The 2,371-nt window shown below is 39.7% G+C and overlaps 1 protein-coding gene across 1 annotated transcript; it reads left to right on the top strand.

The window, feature by feature from the left end:
- The first annotated feature begins 312 nt into the window (after positions 1–312).
- On the top strand, positions 313–810 carry LOC112027137 (uncharacterized). Its single transcript, XM_024059806.1, has one exon. The coding sequence runs from the start codon at positions 313–315 to the stop codon at positions 808–810; it is 498 nt and encodes a 165-aa protein (XP_023915574.1).
- Positions 811–2,371: the final 1,561 nt, after the last annotated feature.

Consider the following 2,371-nt stretch of genomic DNA (forward strand, 5'->3'; position numbering starts at 1 on the left):
ATCACATAACTCAATTTATTCTCCTAAAAAATGGCTCAGTACATTATGTATAACACTATGATAGTGTGTCATTAGAGAAAGTATCTATTTGAAGACTTACAAATTCAGAGTGAAACTAGCACATCTAAAAATATTGATTCCTTAAATAATTAATTGGCTTATATAAAATTTTATCTTTCAAGTAAACCAACTGCTTTTACTGGGAAATGTGATTTAAGAATGAGAATGTGCAAAAGCCTCTTTTATTAACTAGTAGCTCATTGAATGTATCAACTATATTGGCTCAGTCTTCCCAATTTTAGGCAGCCCCCAATGGACTTTCTAGATGTGGTGTGGCTGCTGATGGAAGCACCAGGGGAGAAGAATTGGGAAGGTTTTGCTATCATGGCATGGAGTTTATTGTGGAATAATAGAAATTCAGCTTGGCATGGGGGTGTTTGTAAAAGGGGGAAAACCATTGCTGGGGAGGCTCAAAAATATGAGGATGAAGTGCGTGCTTCCATGCCTGTTCAACGAAATGGAACCCCTCCTGCTCCTAGGATTAAGCAATGGACCCCTCCACCCCGTGGGAAGTACAAGATCAATACTGATGCAGCAGTGTTCCAAGACTTGGGCTGTTGTGGTGTCGGGGTAGTTATAAGAAATGACAATGGGCAAATGATGGGTGCAATGTGCAAGAGAGTAGGCTTCCCACTGGGGGCCTTAGAAGCAGAAGCAAAAGCCTTAGAAGCTGGTCTCCTTTTTGCATGGGATTTGGGGCTGAAAGATAGAGTGGTGGAGAGTGACTCCCTATCAGTCATAAAGCCTTAAATGGTTCCACCGCCCCGCCCCCCACCCCCCCCCTTAGTTCATCTTAAAAAAAAATATTAATCAAACATACAAAATATAATAGTATGATATATTTGTACTTTGTAGATATAAAAGATGAAAAATACATGTAGCAATTTTAAAAAAAATAAATAATATTTGAAGTAATTGTTAATTTTATATATTACACCCCATTACAAATATTTATATATTTCCACGCATCGCGTGGGTCTGCGGCTAGTTAAACATTATGAATTTAAAACATCAACTTGTTCCGATAAATTTTAATATTTATCTAAAACTTTCATTTTATTATAATATTTTGTTCAGTTATTGGATCCCACTTTAAGTTAGGATAAAGTTTAATTCAATTAAAGATTAATATAATTTGCAATTGAATTTTTTCTTAATTTATCTACAAAATGAAACCTATTAAACAGTAAATTGCAATCTTTGATCTAATTATTGAGAGCAGAGAAGTAGAAGAAATCTATTATAACGAAATATATGTGTATTGACCAGCTGCCTTACTAGACCATGTTTTGCTTGAGGGTTCCAAACTTCGTTGTTCTCTAATAGGGGGAAGGTAATCTATGGCTAGGGATATTCTTCAAATAGATTAATGTTGGATAGTTGTTGTTGCCAGGGTAAGTAGCACGAACTTCTGAATAGCAGCCTAATTTTAGAACATTTGCTAAGGAGCTGGGAGGTAGGACCTGTGTCAAATTTGTGTAAGTGTGTCAAAAATCATTTCTCTGCCACGGGTAACCATGATTTCTCTAAGGCAACAACATATTATATTTCCCTTTCTGATGAAAGCCACTCAAAGATGTTTAAAAAATGTACTTTACAAATTTTCACTGATAACTTCAGCCAAGAAGCATCTATATTTAACTGTGCTCCACAGTACTTTATGTATAACACTAGTCTTTCTTAGTGACTAGTCTGTCACACATCTATTAATTAGATATGGAAAACTATTATGGTCTTACTCATAAAACGCCTCACCTTCATTTACTGCAAAAATGTTCAGAAAAATGATAATTATGTGCCTCTCTATACACTTTAGATTGTTACTTGGTAACATCTACACTTTTATTCTTTCCATACTCATGCAACACTACCTAGTGGCAAGATAGGGGTCTCAGCCAATATAGTTTTTATTTATTTATTGTAAACATATACCTGGATTTCATTGATACGGACTATAGTCCAAATTGATTACATCTTGCAAGATCTGAAGTTCAATAAGGGAGGAGTATCCTCAACCCATATTACATCATCTGTTACATGTTTTGCATTCCTAGCTAGTAAGTGAGCTGCTGCATTTGCATTTCTTCTGGTATGCATGGCCTTCCAGTAGCTGAATTGCACCAACATTCTCTTCACTTCTTCAACGATCTTCAGTATAGGGAGAGCGGGGGGGGGGGGGGGGGGGGGGGGGGGGGGGGGGGGGGGGGGGGGGGGGGGGGGGGGGGGGGGGGGGGGGGGGGGGGGGGGGGGGGGGGGGGGGGGGGGGGGGGGGGGGGGGGGGGGGGGGGGGGGGGGGGGGGGGGGGGGGGGG

This window comes from Quercus suber, unplaced genomic scaffold (assembly GCF_002906115.3).
Source record: "Quercus suber isolate HL8 unplaced genomic scaffold, Cork oak 2.0 scaffold_306, whole genome shotgun sequence".
Classification (NCBI taxonomy): domain Eukaryota; kingdom Viridiplantae; phylum Streptophyta; class Magnoliopsida; order Fagales; family Fagaceae; genus Quercus; species Quercus suber.

Bases quoted from the DNA above. Each gene is read 5' to 3' on its own strand.
- LOC112027137 (XM_024059806.1), top strand. From the start codon at position 313: ATGGACTTTCTAGATGTGGTGTGGCTGCTGATGGAAGCACCAGGGGAG.